Source organism: Haemaphysalis longicornis, unplaced genomic scaffold (assembly GCF_048455015.1).
Source record: "Haemaphysalis longicornis isolate Haplotype H1 unplaced genomic scaffold, Haemaphysalis longicornis Haplotype H1 scaffold_10, whole genome shotgun sequence".
NCBI classification, from domain to species: Eukaryota; Metazoa; Arthropoda; class Arachnida; order Ixodida; family Ixodidae; genus Haemaphysalis; species Haemaphysalis longicornis.
The window spans coordinates 19657191-19683692 of NW_027526204.1; the positions used below are offsets into that span (position 1 = coordinate 19657191).

At 47.6% G+C, this 26502-nt stretch overlaps 1 protein-coding gene across 1 annotated transcript in view; it reads left to right on the plus strand.

Annotated features, from left to right (window-relative positions):
- Positions 1–4072: 4072 nt before the first annotated feature.
- The window catches only part of LOC144159746 (thromboxane-A synthase-like), a 63976-nt gene continuing 41546 nt past the window's right edge, over positions 4073–26502 (plus strand). The window contains exon 1 of the mRNA XM_077691443.1: positions 4073–4171. Coding sequence (XP_077547569.1) covers positions 4073–4171 — 99 coding nt within the window. The remainder of the gene's footprint in view (positions 4172–26502) is intronic.

Consider the following 26502-nt stretch of genomic DNA (forward strand, 5'->3'; position numbering starts at 1 on the left):
CCTCTAAAGTTTTGACATAAGTTCAGAATAAGTTCAGAAAAAATTTCTTCGCAGCTACAAGCATAGGTAACTTTACAAGCACTGTTGCCTTTAAATTGCAGGTACAATTTCCCCGTAACCGAGGACGACCGTAGTCACTTTACTAGAAAAATGTCTGGCCCTTATAGCAGCATGCAATGCATTTCGACTATACCGCGGCGAAGCTGGCACGACAGTTTTGGAGGAACATCAGGACAGCCTTTTAAACTAATGCTCATGCATGCAAGCAGTGACTGTGACGATCACCAAACACAGCAAGATGTAATACCAAATCTGAAGGAAGCGCGTAGACGGAAATACGTCGATGTTGAGCAGAACTTAAAAAAACAGCCTTTGACTTACGTTGTAGTTACAAAGCACTCACAAAGTGTTTACCATAGAAACGACCGACAATACTATTCAGTCTGAGTGCAAAGTATGTTTTTGAAACAGAGCAGTGGACCATCTATAGGATCCCATTGTATTCTTTAGAGAAAATGCTTGTTTACGTTGGTGAAATAAAGAATTCGGGTGCTCTGTTTGTATAGTCACGTTGAAGCGTGGAATTTATTAGCCGATTTCTTTGATTCGGTGTAGAATAGATTTAGAGACACGCGGTGTTCTGGAAATACGGAGTTTTTTGACTGCCTCATTTTTTGGATCAATGCCGCAGCCTCAATTTTATGCATGATCATACAGTGGACGCTTCTTACAATCGAAACATAACCAGGCAGTCCCACGAACTGTAAAGTGACGCTTAATTCCTCTTTCCGCAAAATAGGGCTTAGTTTAGCAGGAAGATAGACCATGGGGGCGACTGGTTTCGCACAACTAGGACATTCCTTAATTTCACTACACCGAGACTATATCCGTAGCCCAAACATCATAGGCCATACACAACAAAAGTCGGCACGGCCACACCAAAGAGCATTCGCGGAAAAGCCAGAACTCATTACTGCCCCAACAGAGACACCGCGCGACAGAGGGATACGTATATTTTTTTTTGTTTTTAACGCAGGTGCGTTTGAAACAAAGGAGTTTACCCTACACACTATCATCGGCGACTGAAATCTCCGTGTAAAAGTTTTTTGTGCGACCACCGGAAATATCCCAGTTGTTAACTTACGTTGGAAGTCGCTATGCGAGCTGGAAAACCTTGTACAGCCCTGAACCCTCCACCACAGCTCCACCGGATGCAAACATAAGCACAAAATGGTGGCCAGTGGATACCATTTTTTGATTGAGCAAAAAACGGAGCAGTCAAGTGCCAATAAACTCTGTGCTGCCGAGGCCACCCAGGGTGCGTTCTCTTGCTGCAAAAGCGAATCCTCCGGTGAAAAGGTGACCTTCATAAAGCACCTGTTCGTGTGTGCTACTTTCATGTTTGCCGGGCTTCTCCCGTGATAACTTTTCATATACTTCGAGCCAGATCTCATCATGTACGGTTGTGGATCAGCAGTGCTAGTTGTTACCTTCCTCTGGGCGGTTTACATGTAAGTCTTACTACCTCTCTCGGCACCGTTTGGTGCGGCTTCGGTTCGAGGAGTTTTGACTTTCAAGGTTTTTCGCTCATACATTAACTTGCACTCAGTTGGGTATATGTTAAAAAAAGTTTGAATTTTTCTGCGGTAATGGAAACAAATAAATTATTCCACATTGCGGCACAATCATAATGATCACATTGTGCTGTAGTGATAAAGCCGCAAATGTTTTCTTTCATTGAAGTTGATACAGTGAGGGCGTTTGAATGTAACTTTGTTTTTTATACATGTAATTCAGGTAAGTTCAAATGCAAGCCGTAAACTTATGTGGGTTAACCAAGCACGCTCAATGAAGAGTTTCCTGATCTGCCATTGCCTTGCATCAAATGAACCCTCGGCCCGCTGCCCAGACGACCATAGCAGCGAACCGCAAAACTAAAAAACTAACAAAACGGAAATGTGTGCTTCTCTTCGGCGTCTTGGCCGCATTTTCATTTCATTGTGATTAAGCCTCTTTTGAAACAATAAATTTAGAATAGGCAGGCTTGCCCGATTTTGGCGGATTGTCGCCACAGTGGAAGGCAGTACTCTACTGCTCTCTAGCAAAACTGCAGGGGTGGGTTATACCTTGTAGTCGCCATGAGGTACTCGAGTATTGGGGACAGTGAGAAGTAATTAGCGGCTTCAGGCAGCACGCGGACTTGGCCAAGAAGCACAAACGCGGTGGCGGGTTCTCGCCGGGCGAGGTAAAACGGGCAATGCTTAGTGAAGGTGTCCTGTTTAACCGTCAATAAGGGTTGAGTGCCCTTTGAGGATCACTGGCCAGGACGACGTCATGCGCACCGTAGTCCAAAGCAGAGAATAAAACTTCCGTAGGGGGGCCACCGATGGTAACACGTGCAATGCACCGATGGTAACACGTGGAGTGCTGCCATCGGTCACCCGGACATCCGGTGTAGCTTTTGGGAGTCAAGATCGAAGGTTTGAACCGATCACAGATACCTCAGCTTCTGTGAGAATAACCACGCTGACAGCTACGCCATCCACTTGAACGTCGAGCAAGATGTGTTACGTAGAGATTGCCAACAAAGAATTTTGAGGTGGCGACGTGGATGCAGCGTCACCTACCTGAGCTGCAGCGTCTAGTTTTCCGGTGAGCTACGCGCCTAATTCGGGATCGCGCAGGAGAACACGGCTTCCGGGGGGATCGAGTCAAAAAAGTCGGGAGGTCTGTGGCAGTGGCAAAGGTGGGTGGCTGTTGCGCAGTGGTGAAGGGGGGGGGGGATGCATCATTGGGAATTTGGGTAGTATTGTTCTGGTACGCTGTAAACGGGTGGCTCTGGAAAGAGCCAGAAATATGGCTGGCTCGTTTGCACTGAAAGCATATTGGCTTGTAATCTTGGATGCGCCTTTACGCAGGGTTTTGATAACGATACCATGGGTAACCATGAAAGCTTGTGGTTGCATCTTCAGCGAAACTGTGCCGGTGACTCAGGGTCGGGTGACTGCTGTAAAACAAAGGGTGCAGACACAGATTGAAGACAGCTTCGCCAAACAATGTTCTGAAAGATGGACACAGTAGGTACTACCATATAGGCTTCGCGGTGTGGAGGAGTACAAATTACGGCATCAATGTCAATCAATCAAAATCGGTTTGGTGAGATTTTTGGACAGAGGTGTCTAAGCACGCTGCTGAAGTGGGGCGTTTTTTTTTTGAACATCTTGGAGACGCTTTAGGCAACTTCGACAGTTGATGGGTATTGCGAAGACTCTTAGCTTGTTCAAAGAGACGACATTCCACTATGATGGTGTCCCCGCTAGAGCAGTTCTAAAAGACCAGACCATTGAAGGTGTCGTCTGCTATGCCGTTGCACACGACCGGTCGTCTAAGCTTCCGGCATCGGGTTATCAACTTTTTTACTTAGCGCCAGTACCCGCTAAAAGCACGTGATGTTCGATTCAGCGGAGCTGTGAAAGCGGGCAGATAGTCCTCTTTGGCTGGCTTTGCCGTTCAAAACTGTGCCCTGAAGGGCACAGGCGGGTCTGAGGAGCTTCTTTCCAATCGTACACATCTGAGAAAGCCGGATGTCGGGCCGAGTTTACGCTCGTACCCATTTTTACCGGTGGGTGTCCGGCGGGGGGTTTCGAACCTGCCACCTCCCGAGCAGAGACCACTACATAGCCCCAACCGTGTATCCCCGTTTGTGCAGCTTCTGTGGGAAATCCGGGACACTTTTTTATATGGTCGGCGGCTGTACACGAAGCCCACTCGTCCCGCCAAATCCCTTCCGCACTTATTAGCTTTGGGAGAGCGCCTTGGCCAGCTCTTCCCTCGACGTCCTGCGGAAGTTGGTGGAGAGGGCAAAAGACGCAGCCCGTGCCAATTGACTCCTGGAATGAGGAGGCCACCCTATAACCCTTTACTAGGAAACAATAAATATGTTTAGTCCATCTCTCTCTCTGGCTGCTGGCGGACTTTGCGAGATCTTTCACTTTCTCTATACAAACGAATGAACTTGTGATATCAGCTTCGTGAGTCTCTTACCAAACGCCAGCGGTGCCTTTCAGCCAAAATGTTATGTTGCCAGAATGAGAGCCGCCTCTCGTCAATACGCTTCAAGCACATGCTCGACGTCAACGTCCTCTCTGCCGCAGAAAGTTCCAGAATCACGGTACTGAGTGAGAGCAGTGACCGTAGGGCTGGTCACGGCCGGTGTTGCTCTCCATTCGCTGGTGTGAGGCACCAAGTCTTCGCCGATCGGGTCTTGCGGGCCACTGCGGAGCTTTGTTCCCGAAGGTGCAATTGGTACAGTACGTCTGCCACCAGATGGAACGCAGAAACAAAGTCAGCGGCAAATAACGCGATAATAGCTTTTAGATCTTTTGTATTTATCATTTTTCTGTAGTGAGTCATTTTCTGCGTAATTATCTTATTAATAACCTTTTCACATTTTTTTTATTTAAAATCCAAACATCCATTTTCAATGTATTTAATTTACCCGTTATACCTCGGTGCAACGGGAAGGGTTTCAGTTCATGAGCCCGTTTAATAAAGTAAGTAGCTACAGATGGGAATGCGTCGCGATAGGTGGCATCGACGTTGCTGGAGCGACGAGCTCACAACGAACGTTTCTCTCTTCTTTTTCGCTTTCCTTGCGCGCACTCAGAATCTTCGGCCGTTATGCCTACAGCCGTTTCCTTATTTTCCGTAGAAGAATAGTTCTTTACCACAAAATAAATGGTCTAAAACGACAGCTGCAATCAGCTTTGAGCTCACGGTGATCAACCATGCCATACCTTTCAGCCTTCGATTCTTACGAAAGACACTCGGGCTTGTTAACAGGCAACATATTGTTTGCAGGTTTTATATTTGAAACTTGTGGTGGATTTCATTGTGCTTTATTTCAGTTGATTTTATTGAAGAAGGCGGAACAAGCGATATTTAAAGAGGGTGGATCATGAGGGCAGAAGAAACAGAAGCAAGGCGGGGATCATCGGAATCCATTTTTGTTACTCGCAAATGCATAAGTCTAGTGCGAATGTAGTTCGTTTTTCTTTCTTGTGACTTCAGAATATTTTCTTCAAAAATTTGTAATGCCTAGAAACACGGTATAGAAGCTGAAGTCAGCTAGAGAATACACGAGGAACGACTGTGATTCAAAGCTGCGACAGTGTCCAGAATACGAACGAGGCCCCGGCATAGTCTTGCTGGAAGGATGTCAGAGTCCCTTACAAATCGTCCTAGCTACTGCTCTAGAGCTTGTACCTCATTTATTGGATCGCAGGCGAGCATCACTACAAAATGAACGTGGCCACATCGGCTAAGGCCAGCCTTCCAGAACCGAGTCATACACAAAACTGGAACTGGTCCCTTACAAAAAAAAATTAAAGCCATTTCACTCAATGCGAAAGCTGTGGAAGTGCAGTGCTGTGATTCGCCATAATGGTTGGTGGCGCCGTTATCCGCTCACTGCTACCACCCATCGCGCTCCTCGTGGCCCTGACTCACTCATCTCTTGATGAATGCATAATTCAAATTTCCCGCTTTCGCAGTGCTCGCGCGCCTCTCCTGAAACTGCACCAGTGGGCGTTCTGTTCTTTTCGTGCTTGCTGTAGTTTCTTACGATGTAGATGTTTTGCGTCATTTGGAATGCACCATTTTTTTCTTGCGTGGGTGGAGCCTTTCTTCGTCATTTCGAACACGCCACTTTTTACTTGCGGGGCTCTAGCCTTTTTGCACCATTTAAAACGCGCCATTTGTTTCTCTCGCGGCCGCTTTTTTCGCTTACTATCTTAAAACCCAACCATAGGAGCGTTCCTAACTAAATGAACGCGGGGGCTGCCGGTTATATACACAAATCCCGCCTCAAGAGTACCTGCAGTTTTGTTTGCGCTAAACAATGGGGGTATGTATGACAAGCGCCAACGATTCTTGAGGTTGGAACGGTTACGTATATTTAAAACGTATGGTTTTCGAAGCTTCAGCGTTGCCCTCTGACGACGGTACACAAGGCTTTACTCGGGTCTATTATCTCGCGGCGCCGCCTGATTCCGGCAGTCGCTTGACACCGACAGTTAGTGAGCTACAACGACAAGGTGAGCCGATGTGGGTCAGCCTCTTGACTGTCTGGAGAAGCTCGAGGGCAGTAGGGGAAATCTATACGGTAATAAGGTACCGGAAAGATGGCTGGAAGTCAGTAAGATTGGTTACATATCCGGTAGGGGCTGTGGTGGCGGTTAGGGTGCCTCTTTGGCGGTAGTGGTTTCGGAATCGGCGATGGTGGCGGATGTCAGGATAGAGCCCTGAGATTTGAGGTTAACCAGTGCATGGACTCTTCAGTGCGAGTAGGTTGCGATGCCAGTGTATCGGGTTTCGGGGTTGTTCGGGTATACTTTCTCTAGGAAGCGAACGCGTGCTTGTATTCGGCCCACGTTGTAAGAAGGGTGCATATGGCGCGGAATTGGTGAGACTGATGTGTGTGCGGCTTTGGGGGGTATGCTCTGTGGTACGTCCAATGAAGTACGAACGGAACGACCCACATGTGTCAAAACGGTGTGGCCCTTGAGGGTGAGGGATAGGCGCATAGGCGTAGAGTTTTCAATTTCCCGGTGGGGGCAAATACCCATGTGTATATATATATATATATATATATATATATATATATATATATATATATATATATATATATATATATATATATATATATATATATATATACCCTTTCAGCTTGCTTCGTGGGGAAACTGTCGGCAATATTGAACCTGTCGAATCCGTCTTCAGCCTCGACGTTTCCGACGACGCACCTTCACAGCAGCTACATTCGCTGAACGCGATTGGTCCCACCGATACGCCCACCTCTGACAACATCTTCCAGAAGTCCATCGCTTCCGATTTAGACCCCCCGCAACGCAAAGACCTTCTGGCTCTTCTTAGGAAGTTTCAGTCTTCCTTTGACTGCAAGCAAGCTCCTTTGGGCAGAACATCCACGGTCGCTCATCACATTGACACAGGTACCCACATGCCGTTGCGACAGCGACCCTATAGGGTGTCGGCATCGGAACGTGGCGTGATTAGTGAGCATGTTGATGATATGCTCCGACGTGGCGTCATCCGACCTTCTCAAAGCCCCTGGTCGTCGCCTGTGGTCCTAGTAACGAAAAAAGATGGGTCCCTCCGATTCTGTGTTGACTATCGCCGCCTTAACAAGATCACCCGGAAAGACGTTTATCCCCTGCCTCGAATGGATGACGCCCTCGATTGCTTGCACGGTGCTGAATACTTCTCCAGCCTTGATTTGCGCTCCGGTTATTGGCAGGTCCCGGTTGCTGAGTCTGATCGACCAAAAACAGCTTTTGTCACGCCAGACGGCCTATATGAGTTTAATGTAATGCCGTTTGGCCTGTGCAACGCGCCCGCCACGTTCGAAAGAATGATGGATAACATCTTGCGTGGTCTCAAATGGCGGACATGTCTCTGTTACCTAGACGATGTCGTCGTGTTTTCTTCGGATTTCTAGACTCACCTGACCCGTCTGCACCAAATATTGACATGCCTAACTGGGGGCGCTGTCAAAACAGCACACGACGAAAGGGCACGCGACAGAAGAGCACCGACATAACAGCACGGCGTCAAAAGGGCACGCGACAAAACAGCACGCGACAAAACAGCACGGCGTCAAAAGCGCACGCGACGGAAGAGCACACGAACAAAACAGCACAGCGTCAAAACAGCACAGCGACAGAAGGGCACGAATTTTATGGAATGCCTAACTGGCCAATTGTTTAGATTTTAAAGCGTATACAAACATTATGGAGGGCGCAAGATGCTCTGTAGGAGTTTCTCTTCACGTTCCGCTGCTCTTTCTTGTATAGAACAAAAAAAAAAATCAAAAAGAAACGACGAAAGGTTGGGCTATATGAAACTCAAAATGGCTTTTGTTTCCTTTTCAACATCAAGGTTCATAGAAACGATCCCTTACACTAATCGTTTTAAAGTAGCCCTTCAATTTTTGGGGGTTAATATCAGAGTATAATAATAATAAAAATAATAATAATAACAAGATATTGCCGTGAGCCCCCTTACAAAAATTATTTGAAGTCTCTGCGTATCACAGTTCTTTCGATTCTTTTCAAATATTTTCCAGCCTTGCAGTTCCGATTGAAGGTAGAGGTGCCACAATATGTGGAAGCTCTCTTCCACCTTATGCGACTCGGCGTTGCCTACACATTTTTTTGTTTAAAAAATGGCGCAGCGTGCACTGCAAGAAAAAAAGCAGAGATAGCGCCCCCCCCCCCCCCCTCATCGTCGGAGACCAGTCTGTTGCATCTCACATTTATTTCCGAAATTGCCGCTGAAACGTCTCTGCAGGCCCGGATCGTTTCGTCCGCAGGCTTCCACATCTTTCCCAAAGTGGGCCGCCCGCGCTAGAACTGGCGGCCGAGTCTAAAGTCAACGCCCGCGCTACGAATCCAATGGAAATGCGGTGCGCCCGGAATGCGATGCTCAGTCAGTATCCATAACGCGAGGATCCCAGGTTCGATACCGACCGCGGGCAGGGGCCCCTTAGGGGTAGGGATGTTGGCGTCTCCTGTCGTTGTCTTCGTCGTCGTAATCGTCGGCTCACGTAGTCATGGTGCTAAAAAACAGGAAAAGTCGTTTACGCCTCGCGCGAGAACGTAACGCGTAATAAAAAAACCGGGACACTCGTTTACCCCTCGCGCTGGAGCGCTTCGTAACGATTATTAAAAAAAAACACCGGTACACTAGTTTACGCCTCGCGCAAGAGAGCTTCGTGCTTCAAAGACAAGAAACTTTTTCAGCAGAAGCTGTATACCTCTACCCCCAGTGGTTTCATCTCCGTTGGAAAAACGCCAAGGCGCCAAGAATACACTTTTCCACTGCATGCATCGCCCCACCTCAGGTTTCACGTTAGTGAAGATGACCCGGGATTTTTTTTCTTTCCAGTTATTGTTATTGTGTTGTTCGCTGCCGCCGCTACAACCGTGCCACCCTTGGGCCTTTGGGGTGGCACAGTCACAGTGTTAGCTTTCCGGTTTCATGGCGTTTCTGGTTTATGGTTTCATTCCCTCCCGAACCACAGTTATTTCTCAGGCTTCGAGGCTTTTTGGTAAGACTGACGGACAAAGCTCGGCCTATCCAGTTCTGCTGTGAAAATGACTGTGAAAATTCACCATCCCGCGCATGCGGAGAGCACAAGGAAGATGTTTCTAGCGTGTTATTTTAGACTGCCCAATATACTCCAGGCTAAAACGTGAACTGTACCACAAACAATAGCAGTAGCTAACCATATTATGGTGGGTCCAGAAACTATTAGGTATATGGCCTGACTGACGCTGGGCGTAAAAATAAGGTTGCCCGTGCCTTCAATGCATTCTTTAACTCAACAGGTATCCCTTCAAACATTCCTGAATACGAACACAGAAGGACCAACTAAACCTCGGGAACCTTGTGGACGATATCGGGTACTTGTGATATCTTTAATTGGATCTATGGCCCTTAGTTCAGCGAAATGGAGTAGCCGGGGTTTACTGGCTTCCAACCCTTCCTCTGAATAAACCAGTTAACCCAGCTACCTACCTATTTTCTAAAATACCTAGGTGGGTTCCTAGGCAAAAAATCTTTAAACATAGCTTGACTTGCACCAAGGATTCAATACATGGCATGGCTTACACTGCGTAAACCTACAGTGTCGAAATATTTACACTATAAACAATACGATGTTCCCTCGAGTGTGTACCTTGTAAAAAATTGGAAAATACAAATTCGCTAGATACGAGGATAAGAAGTTATAGCAACCACCACACAAACTTTGAACATATTAGCGAACAGTGTTTGCGAAAGAAGAAAAAATCCCGTACCATCTCCACTCACGTGAAACCTGGGGAGGGGCAAAGCATGCAGTGTATAACAGTAAACTTGGTGCCTTGGTGTTTTTGCCCACGGAGATGTATCCTTTGGGGGGTAGAGCCTAGAGGTATACAGCTTTGCTGAAAAAGTCTCGTTTCTTTAAAGCAGGAATCGTTCTAGAGTGAGGCGTTGGAAAACGAGTGTCCTGGTGGGTTCTTTTAGTACGCATTTTTTCCCGTGGTGATGTCACTTTCTAGCGCAAGTCGTTGGAAAAGGAGTGTTCCGGTGTTTTAGCACCGTGACTACATTGACGACAATGACAGGAGATGCATAAAGCCCGAGCCCCTAAAAAAACATAGAGCAAATACACATAACCTAGTACGATGAAGTCGCGACCAATGATTGGCTTGACGTACAGGAGCGCGATTGCGAATAAAACAGAATCAGATCATTGGCTCCAACCTACCATAAATGGCATTCAGTGTAGCAGGTTGCAAACTGAACAGTATATACGCAGACACTGCGGGAAGCAATGTAGTTATTCAATTCAACGCAAATTATTCTTGCACAGCTGATATTCAAGGCAAAACCCTTCCACCGTGTGCATAAAAGCGTAGCAATGGCTTTAAGTAAGCCTACAATCAGTTAACGCGCCGAAATAAACCGCCACCAAATAATGCCTTTCTTAGCGAACGGCGTTTCGTAGAAGGGGGATTCTGTCAAGACGTTTCGTTGAATTAAATCGTACACATCTAGAGAAGCGTCTTTTACGTGGATGGACAAAAGCGAGGTTTTGTGGTATTATATTCACTCCTATTGCATTTAAAGTTGGTATTTCGACAGCAATCTTGTGTTCCTAATTTGTTGTACACTGTAGGTATCCATGTCGCTCATCTATTTCTTTCAAAACAAATTTTTAACTATGAAGGGCTTAGCTCTTTGGGCTTCTGCGGAATAGTTGCATGCATTTTTCTTAACATGACAAAAATGTATGCCTTGTTTCAGTTGCTGCCTTTCAAATGCTCCATGCAAACACGGCTCCAGGACACAAAAAATAATCAAAGTCATTTAATGAGGAAGACGGCTGAAACACCAAGCTTTCTCTGGCTTAAATGAAGAAAGTGGGTGCTTACGATTCGTTTCTTTAAATTTGATTTATTCAGATGTTAGAGTGGCTTGGAGTATAAATCGATGGAGAAAGCACGCCATTCTGAACTATTTATTAGAGATGTTCTTGCTCGCAATTCTGCGTTATTTTAGGCCAGCGGATGGTTATGCGGCCTTTCCAAAAATGTACATTTATTTGTGGAATATGAGCCGACATATTTAAAGCTTTAAGTCAATTTTGTTCTTTTTTTTTCTAGGGACTTAATTTATAGAGCAAATCAGTGACAGTATCATTGTGTTTTTTTTACTGGTTTTTTGTAACGACTTATCGTCGTATTTTATTTTTTTAGCAAAGCTTTGAGCAACCTGCGACAACAGCTGTGTAATAAAAGAAAGTTCAACCAATGAAAAGGGATCGACGAGCGATCCTTATTAAATATTCGCAGAAGACATTGTTTAAAAAAACACGCGCAATTATAATTTCGCGATTTCAATCATGTTTCCATAGTTATTTTCCGGGATGTTCTATTTCAGTCTTTGTTAATTTTAGGATATCTATAAGATGCACACTTTTTATTTGGTTAAGTAATTTTTGTAAGTTTGTTCTTTCTATTCTTGGGCGTTCAAAACTTCATTGTACCAACTGCTTCCAGTCATGCTGTTATAAAGATGAAATGTGTCAGCTTGTTTTGCTTTAGTGTGTGCGTATGCTTTCGTAGTACCTGCGAAAGTCTCTGTAAGTTTTTTTCTGCCAGGAATGCCGCAGTTGAGAGGGGGGGGGGGAGAAGGGGGTGTAGGTGGCGGCCGAAGAGCCCCAGGGAAATAATTGAGACGCTATTGTACAGGACACTTTAGACTCGCCAACTTCACGTGCGTGCCTCGGCTCACGGGGGAACGGTCGACGAACCCAAATTCCAAGGAAGGAGTTCCGGGCACCACGTGGGCCAGTGACGGTCGTCATTGCATTGGCGTGGGTCGTCATCTTTTGGAGGGGAAAAACCTGATGAGGTTGGAAAATGGGAGTGTAGACGAAGACGTTGACCAGAGAGGTCAGCCGGCTTGAGCCGATAGCTGGCGGGTTGCCAGAGAGTAGTTACCGCCTTGCAATACGCAAACAAAGTTGTAATAAACGAGTGATGTCACAATCAATAATGATATATTGGGCCGCAGAGTTCAATCTAGCCTACATCGTCGGTGCAGCCGCAACGAGTCCCAGTGTCCCCACGCAAACAAAGTTGTAATAATCTAGTGATGGCACAAGCAATCATGATATAATGAGCCGGAAAGTTCAATCTCGTCTGCTTCGTCGGTGCAGCCGCAACAACTCCTAGTGTCCCCATCGGGGGTCAGGAAATTCACAAAAAAAAAATAATAACGCGAATGAAATGACGCGAGAAAGTCAACACAGCCGCTGCTTTAGCTGGCGAACAAGGGAATGTCGTGCCCGATAATTAAAGTGATGAAAATGACTGGAAAAACAAGCAGGAAGGGGGCCCTCCAGCTGGTATCCGGACATTTCGGTCTAGGAGGACATGTCGGTGCAGGACGTTTCGGTGCGGACATTTCGGTGCACGGACATTGCGGTGGGTGGACCACGAAACAACCTGAACGCCCTTTGCCAGTCTAAGAATCCCCCTCTCAAAACAACAGCGCTATTTGCACTCGTGTTCACAATCCTTCCTCTCAAATACACACGTGAGCATTTGCCCCCATCCCTGTAACCTTGACTGCGCCCTCTTCTCAGTGAAAACGAAGGGGGGTTCGACTTTTGTTGTACCCAAGAGGAACAAAGGGGCAGTGCCATCCCTGCGCGGGACTATACAATGGCCTCCCTCTCCCCCCCCCCCCCCCGACACAACAGCAACAAACGGGTATTACAGGGCGTGCGCGGGGGCGTACAATGCGTGCACGTGCTTTCAAAAAGGTCTGTTCTTCCTCCACGACAATATCGCAGGCTTGTCTGGAGAAAAAACTTGGGGCAACAGTGTTTGAAAATTCAGTTTATCGTGACAACGCAGTTTATTTAAAACTTTTCATCAGATTTTCTGCATTTTGGGGGGCAAATGAATATTTGTAAAGCTGCTTTCCTTGTGAAGGTAGAGTGCCTTTTATTTTCAGCAAATATCATTAAGAATGCATTATATCGTAGTGAACACCGCCCAAATGCCTTCGCTGATTTGCTTGCCGTAAAAACTCATGGTCCCTATATGAAACTTATGGTCCCCGATCTTATGGCCCCGGAACAAATGGTCCCGGGTACCTCATCGGGCAAAATGATTCCACAAAACGTTACGTTGGCTCTTTGTTTAAATTTGTTGCATCTTGCTTAAGTGGTGTATCGCCTTCTGTAACAAAAACTGTCAGTACGCCATCGCTTCATTTTAGTATGCATTTTTGCGCAAATGCAAATGCATGGCGTAACACAGTTGGCCTGTTTCTAGTTATTTTTTATTTGTGTTTCCGCCGTTATTTTCCGGGTTTTCACTTCCTTCTTTGTTGTAGATGTTTGAAAATACAGTTTTATTTCTTTAGTTGTTTGTAATATTTTTTTACTTTTGTATTTCTTTGGTATTATTTATTTATTTATTTATTTATTTTGCATTTATAAAAATTCCGCACTACAATTTTTTCTATTTACGTTATCATAACTATTAAACTTTTATATCCGCTAATTATATATTTTCGTTAGTTCTTCCCACCCCTATCCGAGGTTTTCCTTGTCACCGCAACTAGGCACGGCCAGACTCCACGCTCCTTTCTCACTCAGGAAGGCAGTTTTTGAGTCCGGCCGTGTTCTAGGAAGGCGCACCTGTCGCGAGGAACCGCCGCGAGTACGAGAGGTTGGTGACAGGCAGAGTTCCAAGACATATGCACGGCTGATTACGACTAAATCGCGCACCATCGGCTGGGCCGCTGGTCCAACGTGGCTATCACGACATTCAGCACCATGACAAATTTCTTCTAAAGAGGGCAACGAGGGCCAGCTCAAGCAAAAGAAATATTCTACCGAAGCGAACCACCTACACTCCCCCCCGCCCGCTCCTTCATGGCAAGTCTGGCGGCGTGGTGCATCAACTCTCATCGATCGTTGGCGTTTCATTGAACCATAACAAGTTAATGTCTTTGGTTATCGCAATTTCTGGGAAGTAAAGCCATCATAAAGACGAGCGAAAACATGTTTTCTTATTTGCGCAAAAGAACTGCATATATTTGTACTCAAATTCAATTCCGAACAGTAAAGTTTGTTGTTGATGGTGGAGGACCAGTTTCAATGAGCTCACCTGCTGCCCTTAGCAAATGTTACGCTCTCGCAACACACCGGCAAAATTAACAAATCATGTTAGCAGCAGTCTTCTAAACCTTGCAACAAGAAACGATGCGTATTAATAGCTACATTGCATATTTGTAGAGAAAAACAAAAGTATCTAAGCTGCAAGCTGCCAAATTATCAAGGTCGAAAATCTTTATTAGCGCCGCTTCGCTTGATACGAACTGCAGATATCCAAGCCTTTCAGGTGAAGAGCGCCGTAACTTTCAGGTGAAGAGCGCCGTAACGCAGCTTAGCTAACGAAATATACCATTCATCGTGTAAAATTCTTTTTTTGAAATAGCGATAAATCGGCGAGCGTACAGCTCTATGTTGTCTGATATTCAGCAGTACCGGCCCACTCACATTTTCGATACTTCACATAACTTAAATAATACTGCCACTCTAAATAGGCTCCCCGCACAGGCCAAAGTGGCATTCGCTTCACAAGCTTTAATAAACAGAAGAACAAAGCAAAGGAACCACGGGAGAACATACACGTACGACGACAAATTTGTATGCAGCATTTAACTAAAGTAGATTCAGCCTTAGCAAATATATTATACAGGGTGATCAAATTTAAGTCGACAGGTTTCTTTTAAATTAGGCGTTTAATTTTACGTGAACACCACCTCTACAGTGAGGTTATGCGTCCAGGGGGACGCAGAATGAGGTGTTAAATTTTAATGTCGGTGGCTTAATTAACTAAAATTGAATAATTACTTTTTTTGGCTGCAGTAAGCAGGCATGTTTGTATTGAGAAGTTCCATGTAGTTTCATTCGGCAGAATTCTTCTACAGCATCCGTACTCCGAGATATCGAACTGCGAAGTTTGATTACCGTTCGCATGATTACGCATGCCATACAGTTACGACCGGCGCAAAGCTCCTCCCCTTTGTCCTGTTTCGGTTGCGGTTCTGAGTACTGCAGATTGCGATAACGCCAGCCAAGACTGAAAGGGTGCCAGTTTTCATTTTATCCTGTGCCTCCTCCTCGTTGTCGAACTAAACACCGTACACAGCAGGTGCGTCACAAAAGGGAGGAGCTTTGCGCTGCTCTTCGCTGTCTTGCATGCGTAGTCATGCGAACGGCAATTAAACTTCACGGTTCGACATCTAAGAGTACGAATGCGCTAAAAGAATTCTGTCAAATGGGACTTCGTGGAAACACGATTGCCTCTAAATTTTCAATACAAACATGCCTGCTTACTGCGGTTTCTAAAGAGTTAATTAACAATTTAAAGTAATTAAGCCACGGACATCTATATTTACCACGTCACTGTGTGTCCCCCTTGGTGCAAACCTCACTGTAGCGGTGGTCTTCACGCATATCTAATCATCTAATTTTAAAAATAAATGTCGACTTAACTTTGATCACCCTGTATATGGACATATTCAAAATACATTGTGCACAAATACAGACATATAAATATAAATACACTGACCCCCTCTCTCCTTCTCTCATAGAGGCGCTCATGCATAGGTGCAGTAGTGGTGGGACCACTTTTCCTACTTTGAAGTTTGGACCATTTGTTCCTCGACTATTTGTTCCCGGACCTTGAGTTCCGGGGACATTTGTTCCGGAACCATTTGTTCCGGGACCATTTTTTCCGCGACCGGCCTATGGTGTGAGAAAATCAACACGGCCGCGCTGTTTGAGCCAGCGCGCGTGCCCTTGTCATACCCGTGAACTCAAGTGTTGAAAAAAAAAAAAAAGAAATTGAGCGAACGCGTACCTCAAACGACCGCGTAATTCGCGGGTCGAGTGGGAGGGGGCAGCAACCGTTGGATGACAAAGACTAGAGCAGTGCGGGGGCCGGAATTTCTAGGCCCGGCCCGACCCCGCCTGATAGAGACACGGCCAGGGCCAGGCCCGAGCCCGACAAAACATTAAGACAAAAGCCCGAGCCCGGCCCGAGCCCGACAGCATTGATTAAAAGAAACCCGAGCCCACGCACTGTCTTTTAAGCTCAGCCCGAGTCCGCCAGACTCCAAACATGAGCCCTCAAATTTTGGTCTTTTTAGCCTAAAATAGGCTTAGAAGTAGTACATTAAATTTACACTTGTTCAATACTTAGACCTATATCTGTACAATATAAATATCTTGACGTAAAAATGTATCTTTACGGAAAATATTGGTAAAACAGGCGCTGCATTTGCGACAGTCTCCGAACTTAAAGCACAATGAGGATCGCTTAAATGATGCCGATAAAAGTGGATATTTTTATTTATGCATTTCTTGGACAGATATGCCACGTTTCGTTATTTTATTCAATTCTTTTACCAAAGAACTCTTTTCCTACTTGTTTTTGACGCCAGTACACTCTGCCGAGAGCTAGTTTAACTCGTACTTCTCTCAATTTAATTTGACAGGTTCGTTGTCATCACACGGAAAACAAGCGCTAAACAAAAACACGGGACGAGGAGTAGACGGGACAAGCGCTGACTTTCAACAAAAAGTTTATTGCCGCTCCAGCGCTTATAAACAAGTCTGGGAGCACGAAGAGAGGGAAAAAAGAAAGGGAAACATCAAAAACGGAGGCGAAAAAAAGAAGAACAGTGACGTGCCGCCTACGATAAGAAATCCAATTCGTGTTTCGATAAAGCCACAGACGGCCTGCTGACGCATTGATCCCCCCACCTCGCTATCTCGGCCGCTTCCACAATTTCCCTTGTGTCTATCCACCAGGTGTCTATCCAACCTAAGTTCCTCCCATGCTCACAAAGTTTTCTACTCAAAAAGTCGCTTTATGGGCAAAAAGTTATGTGTATAAAAAGCTTTAAGAAAGACACAAGGGTACGTTAGCTAAACTTTGGTGTCATGGTCTGCACAAAGTGCAATGTCCAGGTCACATTTCTTCTTTTTTTTTTAGTTTGATAAACAGAGGAAAGAGACGATCATGTACTCTACTACCAGAGTGCTCTCGTTTTCTGACCCGTTCTCTCCCACTATGCTGATGAAGCCCATACGTTTTCTTTTGTTAGCTTGAAGGCTTTCTGAGTGCAATACGTCATTTTGTAATTTTTTTAGCATCGCCACGGTGACAGACTGACAGCACTTCGCTTTTTTTGTTTTCATTTCACCCAAATGATCAATGAGCCGAATTTTTTGTTGTCAACATTCTCAATTTGCGGCACACGACTGCCGGTATCCAGGGTCTGCCCGGGCCGGCTCGGCCCAAAAAGTGTTTTTGTTCAAGCCCAAGCCTCGCCCGAGCCCGAGACAATGCGCGCTGCCCGGCCCAAGCACGGCCCGTGGGCCGGGCCGGGCACGTCCTTTTGGACCGTCCCGGGCCCGAGCTGTGCCCTAACTAGAGAACTACCCGGGCCGCAATTTCTAGGCCCGGCCCGAACCTGCCCGATAGAGACACGTCCCTGGACCGGCAAGCTTCTAAAATGTGGGCCCGAGCCAGACCCGAGCCCGGCAGAATTTGATAAATTAAGCCCGAGCCCGCCAGACTTGTTAAATGCCCTCCCTAGTCCGACAGGCTATAAACATGAACTCGAAGAAGTTTGCTGTTAGCTTAAAAAGCGCAAGCACAAAGAGAATACGACTAATGTGGATTTAAATTTCCATTAAACATGGACCGAACTTTGTACAACTTCAATATCCTCACTTAGAAACTGTTCTTTTAGTAGTCATGAACTCCAATTGCCACTTCGTTTGCGAGTCTTCGAAATAAAGAGACACCGAGGATACTTTAAATGATTCGGAGCAAGGGGATAATTTTTCGCAATATTGAAATTCCTCAGCAGATACTGCAGCTTTCGCTGTTCCATTACTTGCTGAAATTTGAGCTGACGATGCGTCCGGTTTCACCACTTCATTTTAGTATTTTCCTCTAGTTACGTTGGCAGCAATATTTTATTGGCACTTCTGTTCTTTTTTGCCTCTTTTCACGGGTTTGAAAAATTCTTCCCGGAAGAAATCATGGGCTCTCCTTCAAAAATTGGTCCTTCAAACTCTGCACATAGTCCAAAGTCCAGGTCACGTTTGTTTTGTTTGTGTGTGTTTGAAAAGAAAAGGGAAAAGACAATCGTGTTGTACTGTGTGGTTAGAGTGCCATCATTTTCTGGCCCACTCTCTCCCACTATGCTGATGGTGCTGAAGGCTCCCAGATATTTTTTTATTGATGTAAAGGCTTTCTAAGCGAAATCGCCTTTTATCATGTCTTTTAACAGCGCCGTAATGAATTTACACTTCGCTTCTTTTTATTCTCACTTAACCTGAAACATCAACAAAAATATTTTTGTTGTCAACAATTTATCATTTGCGGCACAGGATTGCCGGGCCTCAGGGATGGCCAGGGCGGCTCGGGCTGGCACGGCCCGAAAATTTTAGTTCAAGCCCGAGCCCGGCCCGGGACAGAGAAAATGCGTGCCACCCGGCCCGAGCCTGCCCCGCCAGTGCACTACGTCAGACTACCTAGCTACGCCACCGCACCCAACTGTTTCAGGGCTGTGCCCTTGCAGTGTGCTGTTTTGTCGTGGGCTGTTCTGTCGCCGTGCTATTTTGTCGTGTGCGCTTTTGTCGCTGTGCTATTTTGTCGGTGTGCTTTTCTGTCGTGTGCGCTTTTGACGCTGTGCCCTTCTGACGCTGTGCTGTTCTGTCGCGTGCTGTTTTGTCGCGTGCTCTTTTGACGCCGTGCTGTTATGGCGGTGCTCTTCTGTCGCGTGCCCTTTCGTCGCGTGCTGTTCTGTCGGTATACCGCCTAACTGCTACAGGGCTCCAACTGAACCTTAAAAAGTGTCGCTTTGGTGCTCGCACATTGACTATTCTCGGCCATGTCGTGTCAAAGGATGGCATCCTACCAGATCCCGAAAAGCTCCGTGCTGTCGCCGACTTTCCCAAACCGACGTCAATGAAAGCCCTCCGCTCCGCAGCTTCATTGGGCTGTGCTCGTACTTTCGGCGCTTTGTACGAAATTTTGCGTCTATCATTGCGCCACTGACCAAGCTCCTCGGTGGTGACAATAGCCTGTCCTCGTGGTCCAAGGAGTGCGATCAAGCGTTTACAACCTTGCGGCGTCTGTTGATTTCGCCACCCATACTGCGGCACTACGATCCGAACGCCCCTACTGAAGTCCATACTGATGCCAGCGGCGCAGGACTCGGTGCGGTGCTCGATCAACGCAAGCCTAACTACGAAGAGTACGTCGTCGCGTACGCTAGCCGGACTCTTACAAAAGCTGAACAAAACTATTCGGTTACCGAGAAAGAATGCCTTGCCATCGTCTGGGCTCTTTCCAAATTTCGACCCTATCTCTACGGCCACCCTTTTGACGTGGTAACCGACCATCACTCGCTGTGCTGGCTGTCGTCCCTCAAAGACCCTATGGGACGCCTTGCTCGTTGGGCGCTCCGCCTGCAGGAGTATGATATTCGAGTTGTTTATAGATCCGGCCGCAAGCACTCTGATGCGGATGCACTGTCTCGCTCTCCGCTGCCTGGTAACCCGGAACGTCTTGCGGGAACCGATAAGCTCGTAGCGTCATTGACCTTCACCGACATAGCTTCCCGGCAGCGCAGTGATCCATGGATTGCGAAGATCATCGAGTTTCTCTCCACTACACCGACTCCTACGCGGCCCAGGGCTCTTCGACGCCAAGCCGCCCACTTCGCCATACGGGATGACCACCTTCTCTATCGCCGCAATTATATGCCCGATGGTCGGAAGTGGCTTCTTGTGATTCCGCGCAGTTTACGTGCGGATGTACGCGCTGCTTACCATGCTGATCCCCAAACCGCTCCCGCTGGCCTTCTTAAAACGTACACCCGCCTCCGCCAACGATACTATTGGCGTGGAATGTACAGCTTAGTGCGCAAATACATTCGTGCTTGCACTGACTGTCAGCGCCGCAAGACGCCTGCACCGCAACCAGCCGGCCCTCTGCAGCCTTTGTCATGTCCCCATCGTCCTTACGATCGTGTCAGCATCGACCTGTACGGCCCCTTGCCATGCACTCCTTCCGGCAACCGATGGATTATTGTTGCGGTCGACTACCTAACCCGCTACGCCGAAACCGCAGCGCTGCCAGCCGCTACGGCGCGTGATGTTTCTGGGGTCGTCTTGCGTTCCCTTGTCTTGCGGCATGGTGCCCACGCGAATTACTCAGCGACAGAGGGCGTGTATTCCTCTCTGAGGTTGTTGAATCCCTCCTCGCTCAGTGCAGAATTGTTCACCGCACTACGTCCGCATACCACCCACAGACGAACGGCCTGACCGAGAGATTCAACCGCACACTCGGAGACATGCTCACCATGTACGCCGCTCGTGATCATTCAAATTGGGATGTGGTGCTACCTTTTGTAACGTTTGCTTACAACACCGCCGCACAGACCACTACTAGCTTTTCACCTTTTTTCTCCTCTATGGGCGCGAGCCGTCTTGCACAATGGATACAATACTACCGTACAGCCCCGATTTGTCTGAGTGCCACCCCATTTCGGACTTAACTCGACAAGCCGAAGAGTGCCGCCAGCTCACCCGCTCACTGACAACAAATGACCAGGGTCGCCAGAAGCATCTTCACGACAACGACCACGCCTTATCTTCCTTTCGTGCTGGCGACCTTGTGTGGCTGTGGGTCCCCGCTACAACACCGGGTCTATCCTCCAAACTGCTTCCGAAATATCACGGCCCCTACCGTGTCCTCAAGTGTACTTCTCCCGTGAACTACACAGTAGAACCACTGACGCCCTCTACAGACCTTCGCTGTCGTGGCAGCGAAACCGTCCACGTCAGTCGTTTGAAGCCCTACTACGACCCCGCAGTCGTTTCATCGCCGTAAGTCGCCAGGATGGCTCCTGCTTCACCGGGGGCAATTGTAATGGAGATTGCTTCAAGTGCTCTCGCCGTCCAATCCCTCTTCACCCACCGGTCAATCCCCGAATGAGCATGTACCACGGATCAACGGCTGTCATCACCGGTGCCTGATCGCGCTGCTCGAGTCGAATCCTCTGGCTGGTTCACCTTGGACGGTTTTGCCTCTTGATCCCTGTCTAGCGGACTCTGTCTTCCTTCCAATAAACCCCTTTGCAATATATATATATATATATAAATAACTGGCATGCTGGCAATGGGGCCGAAGGCGTGGTGAACACAAAGTAAGAAACCTCGGTAACAGCAACAGCGGAGGGTTTATTTCGACGTTTCGACTTCGAGACAAGTCATCTACGGGAATGATGGCTTCGGTCGCTTCGGAAGAGAGCATAGATGTCGAGAGTGGAAAGCGGGTTTACGAATGGAAAACGATACTACACCCAAACATACGTGAATAACACAAACACGAAGCGGGAATCTTCCTTATTAGAAGATCTATGAACAAAAAAATTAACAAAAAATGAAGAATGGAGAGAGACGCCAAAACAGTTGAAAAAAAAAGGAAGGAAGGAAGGGAAGCGAAAGAACACTGAACAGGAATTCGAGTGGTGGCGGAAACGCGAAAAGATCAACAGCGCCCGAAAGTGGGGTTGTAGAACAAAGGAGAGAAGGCAATATATCTTCCAGCGCTAGCCGTCACCATGCAAACGCCCAGACGCTCGGAGGGATCGCGTTTCCGTTGATTGAAAGCCAGTGTCCCGCCATATGTTCGGAAAGTGCGAACAAGGCATTTTACAGCCCGTTTATGGGCCCTTTCCCGGAGCTGAGACAATTAAAGGACGTTTTGTGGTCGTGCAGAAGGAAACGGTCTGCCACCATTCCACCGTTCCCTCGCCGGACGGACGCCTTCCGAGAACGGGGCGCTAGGCCGAGTTTTCAGGTCTTTGTTAAGAGCTGCCACTTTGCAGCTCAGCGACAACCCGTGCGTCGTCGGTGTCTCCCCTAGAGCACTGCACGGGCCGGAATTTGTAGGCCCGGCCCGACCCGGCCCGGTAGAGACACGGCGCGGGCCCGGCCCGGGCCCGACAAGTTTTTAAAATGGGAGCCCGAGCCCGGCCCGAGCCCGAAAAATTTTTAAAAAGTGAGCCCGATCCCGGCCCGAGCCCGACAAAAATTTAAAATTTCAGCCCGAGCCCGACCCGAGTCCGGTAGAATATAAATGAAATAAGTCCGTGACCTCCAGACTTTCTGAGTATCAGCCTGAGTCCAAAAGGCTATAAACATGAGCCCGAAAACGTTTGCTGTTTTTAACCTAAAAACGTAAGCATCAATCGACTGCATAAGACAATGAATGGGAAATACTGTTATCGCAATACTATAATTAGGATTTTGTTAGTGTTGACTCAACAGACTAAGTTTACGTACATTTACTGCTGGAAAATTTGACAGCATTTTGCTTTTACTATCTGTTGCTAAAGGAACTCGGAGATTGCGCCACGGGTTCAATTCGGGTCCATACACGAACGCGCCTGAAATTTGAGCAGATGACGTGTCCGCTTTCATGACTTCATTTCTGTCTTTCCCTTCAGGGATGAAGGCAGCATTATTTTGTCTGGGTTTGTTTTCTTTTCTGCCTTGTATCATGGTTTTGAAACTTTTTATCCGAAACATTGGCTCTGCTTCGAAAATTGGTCCCCGAAACTATGCACGGTTGTGACTACCACCCATACAAAAACATGTGGGCGTCCGGCGTTCCTACTTTCGGCAAATGAATGAGGATGTGCGGACCTTGAAGGCAGCAGCTAATGGCAACAAATCTTGCCTGCCTTGCCTCGGCATTTTTGGGTGTCAGCTTGCTTTCCGAAGTGGAGGAACCGCTTCAGTAGGGTTTGGTTTCGCCCTCCATGGACCCGTAGCATCCCGACGACGCTGCGGCCGCGCATGTGCGCTGTGACTGACCCATTTATTTTGTTCGACGACGACTTCGAGCCAGCCCACCATCACCGGAAGGGGGGGTTCCGGCAACCGTTCGAGACAAAGCGACGACGCGGGCCGCACGACCCTTCGTGAAACTTCTGTGAGGCGGACCCCGGCCACGGACTCTTTACGGCTCCCAGCCTGAGGGGATGTGTTTGTGTTGTTTTGGGAATGACTGCTTCTCCCCGCGTCTCCTCTCTCGTGCCTATTCCACCAACCCCCATCCTGTACACAGCAGTGTATTCGACGTGTGCACTCAAGATAAAGAGCTGTGCTTCCATTCTTCAGTCTCCCGCTTCTTGTGGAGGCCCAGGCGTTTGGAATGCAGGGCCACGCGTCGTGACCGAGGAGCCGCTTGCTACCACGGAGGTGGCAACAGTACACAGTGCGAAGTCTATATCGCCTTTGGTCTGCTTGTTTTATTTCAAAAAGCAGAAATAAAAGACAGACATGTTGTATTGTGTGTCTGGAGTGCCCTCGCCTGGTCTGATCTGCCCCACTATGCTGCCCAAACTGTCTGTTTTATAATTTATGTGAAGGCTTTCTGAGCGGAATCGTCTATTTATCATATTTTTTTAACGACGCCATAGTGACATTGCACTTCGCTTTTTTTTTCTTTTCACTTAACCTCAAATATCAATGGGAAAACTTGCTATTAACAGTTTAGAATTGGCGTCACACCACTGCCGTGCCTAAGGCACTGCTCGGGGCTGCTCGGGCCCGGGAGGGCCCGAAACATTTTTCGTTCAAGCCCGAGCCCGGCCCGGGCCCGAGAAAATGTGTGCTACCCGGCCCGAGCCCGGCCCGGGCCCGTGCAGTGCACTAGTCTCCCCTCCGCTGAGGGGGGGGATGCGGGGGGGGACAGCCAAACCAGAACGCAAGCTGCTCAACGGGATGGAGGGGAGAACGGAGAAAATAAACCCCGATGGTTCGGTCACGGCCGCTGGATGAAAGGCGCACTCATCCAGCGGCCGTGGTTCGGTAGCCCGGCTTAGAAGACGACTGTAGGTGCATGGGAGGGAAAAATAGATTTGCAAGCCGTCAAAAATGTAACCAGTCCGCGGGGGCGAATAGTGATAACAGCGGCAAAGATATGTGCGCTCGAGAGAATTGTATTGCTTATTTTCCGTGTTATGCGCCATATCCAATTGAACGTTCAAATATCCCAACCAATTTTTGAATACGTGTTTTGGGGAGAAGGTAAACAGAAGTTATTGCTGAAACAGCACCGGCACTAAGCAACATAACTTAATTGTAAGATTGTGATGGAGATTTAGAAAAGGTTTCCAAAGTTATAACACAATATTATAAAAGATGAATGAAAAAAAACGAGAAAAGGATAGGAGTGAACACGAAGAGCGGAAAAGGAGAGAAGGAAGAAAAATGAAAACAAAAACGGAAAGACATCAGCAATGTGGGAAAAATCCACTGAACAAACGCTCACGTGCATGTGATTTCGAGAATCCGGTTCCGGCTACATACACAGCGCCACTGATACGGTTAGGTAGATGACAATGTTTTAATCGCTGCAAGAGTGCCTGGGTCCTCATTTATACCTTTTTTGATTGTATTGAATGGGTATATGAGGTATGATTCACGTTGTTTTCGTTCCCGGTTTGACCTGAACCCCGTCTCTAAGAGCGTGATGCTTAGTTTATCGAAAGAATGATCTGGAAGGCTGAGGTGTCTGGAGAGGGGCAGGGTCGGGCGCGTTTTGGCGTGCGCTTTGTGATTATTGAACCGGAGCCTGAAAGAGGTCCCTGTTTGCCCTATATATTGCATTCGACACACATTGCATTCAATAAAATAAATCACATTGGAAGTGTCACACGTCATGTTCCCGCGAATGTTTTAAAGAGTACTCTGAGTTGGAGCTTTGAGCAGTGCTTGTCTGTTGCATTGTCTTGCAGACAAGGCACCGCGGTTTCAGGCATGGCCGGCATTCATTATGCGCGGACAATGAATTTGTCCTTGCGTTCACGAGTGTGTCTTTGAGGTTCCGGGATCGTCGGTAGACGACGCCTGGAACGGACGGAAACGCCCGTTTGAGGCGTTCACTTTGTTCGAGAATGTTGTAGTGCCGCTTCAAGACGTTTTTTTTACGTTAGGGAAGTTGATGCTGTACGTTAAGCATAGGTCTGTTCGTTGTAAGTCGCGTTGTGGGGGACGGTTCGCAATTAGGTCCACGCGGTTGAGTGCTTCGGCCTTTTTTATGGCGTCATCAGTTACACGCGCTGGGTACCCCTGCCCCTCCAGCATGGTTTTTAAATTTTTGGCGTTGGTAGTGAAATCTTCCGATTTTGAGCAGATTCGTTTAAAACGGTGGGCCTGGCTATAAGGAATGCTATTTTTACAGTGACGTGGGTGGTCGCTTTGGTAATGCAGATATTGCTGGCGATCCGTTGGCTTCCGATACAGCTTTGTCGTGAGTTCACCGTCTTCAATTTTCACGGTCACATCCAGGAAGTTTATGCTCACTTGAGAGTAGGTGTGAGTAAAATTGATGTTCAGGTGTGCAGAATTGCAACAGTCAATGAAGTAGAGGAGCTCATCCTCGTTGTAGGTCCAAATAAAAAAGATATCGTCAATGTACCTTTTGTACAGGAGGGGTTTTAAGTGGGTTCAGACAGGAATGTGGCCTCTAACTTCCCCATAAACAGGTTGGCGTAGCTTGGTGCCATCTTGGTTCCAATGGCGGTTCCACTAACTTGCCGAAAGTACTCATTGTTGAATTCAAATGAATTGACTTCTAAGACGAGGGCCGCTAACCTCGTAGTTGCGAGGTTAGCGGCCCTCGCGTAAGGTTACACCGCATACGCGCACATTCCGGCATGGTTATCGCCTCCTCCGCAGAAGCGTGGCCGCCGAACCAAGTGCACTTGTTTCGAAGAAGTCGCTTCCTTTACTAGTTGCCGACGACCTGGGCGTCCGCAGAACAGCCGGCCGGCCCCATTTTCCGCCTTTTCCGATGCCTACACTGCGTGGAGGCTGGAGCGTTGGGTTACTGCGGCTTCCGTCCCACTGGATTGAAGGCCGCACGCTTCCCCACCGGTCGCCTCCTTTCCAGCTTCCTCACCGTTTCTACGAACCGTGTGTGTGCGTGCGCGCACGGCTCTCCGAGAACAGTGCACCGGCAGCTTCCGAGGCATCACGGGTGTGTGTTCGTTTGCCGTTTGGGTATCGGAGGGTCCTGTCAGCATGCGGCATTTCGGGACGTTCCGCGTGCGTCACGACGAACGGTTTTAGGCCATCGACTGATTTGTAGTGGGGGTGCGACCTTTGACGTCACGTTTATGCGCGGAGCGCAGGCTTGGAAACAAGTCAAAGATCCTCAGAGGTGCAATAAAGCCTCTTCGCCCCTAACTGATTTCGGAAAAGGGGACCGCTACACCTGCATGCTGCGGAGCATCGAATAATAACGA